At 23.9% G+C, this 767-nt stretch overlaps 1 protein-coding gene across 3 annotated transcripts in view; it reads left to right on the top strand.

The window, feature by feature from the left end:
• Nucleotides 1–767, top strand: part of LOC107613081 (naringenin 8-dimethylallyltransferase 2, chloroplastic) — an 11,884-nt gene that overhangs the window by 7,410 nt on the left and 3,707 nt on the right. For all 3 annotated transcript variants that reach the window (XM_016314931.2, XM_016314932.2, XM_016314930.2), the window contains one exon: nt 266–367. In XM_016314931.2, the coding sequence (XP_016170417.1) occupies nt 266–367 (102 nt within the window). The remainder of the gene's footprint in view (nt 1–265; nt 368–767) is intronic.

Here is a 767-nt window from a genome sequence, read left to right as displayed (position 1 = left end):
TGACAAATTTCTTTCATATGATATTATAATATATATTTTTTTATCATAATTTTATATATTTCTTTTTCTAAAAAGAATCTTATATATGTATGTTAAGTTGTTCTCTGTCAACACACCCAAAAAAAAAAAAAAAATTTGTTCTTTCTCTGTCTCTCTCTTCCCCTCCCTCCCTCCCTCCGTTGACTATAATGGTCTACACCGACATTTTGTGTGTTGATTTATGTTTGTAAATTGTAACTTTTTTATATCTATATATACTTTTCAGTTGCCTTTATTAAGATGGAAGAGATCTACATTTCTCGCAGTACTATCGAATGCAATGTCTCCGTTGGCATCCTTTCATATAGGACCTTTTCTACACATGAAGGTATTGTCCCACTAAACTAAAATTTTTTTGAGATATATTATTTTGTATGGTCACGTATTAGCCTTTATATACATAAAAATAACAATCAATGTTATGCAAAAAAGAATTTTGGTAAATAAGAAAAAATAATATTTACTTAATAGATATACAAAAAAAATTACCAAAATAATTGATAGCAAAACACTAATTAATAAGCTTAGGAGAAGTCTGCTGCCACAAGTTTATTTATTACTCAAGCATAAACTATTAAAATGATATTCGTAAGTTTATATCATTATAAAAAATAATTTCAAAAAATACAAATAACACATAAGTTTTTAAAAAAATTTAAAAAAATAACAAATAAATATATATATTATCAAAAATATTTTAGAAAGTAAATTTTGTTTCAATTTTTTTA

Source organism: Arachis ipaensis, chromosome B08, assembly GCF_000816755.2.
Source record: "Arachis ipaensis cultivar K30076 chromosome B08, Araip1.1, whole genome shotgun sequence".
In the NCBI taxonomy this organism is placed as follows: Eukaryota; Viridiplantae; Streptophyta; class Magnoliopsida; order Fabales; family Fabaceae; genus Arachis; species Arachis ipaensis.
Note: the sequence above shows the minus strand (reverse complement) of the source record. Positions and strands in the feature narration are given on the sequence as shown.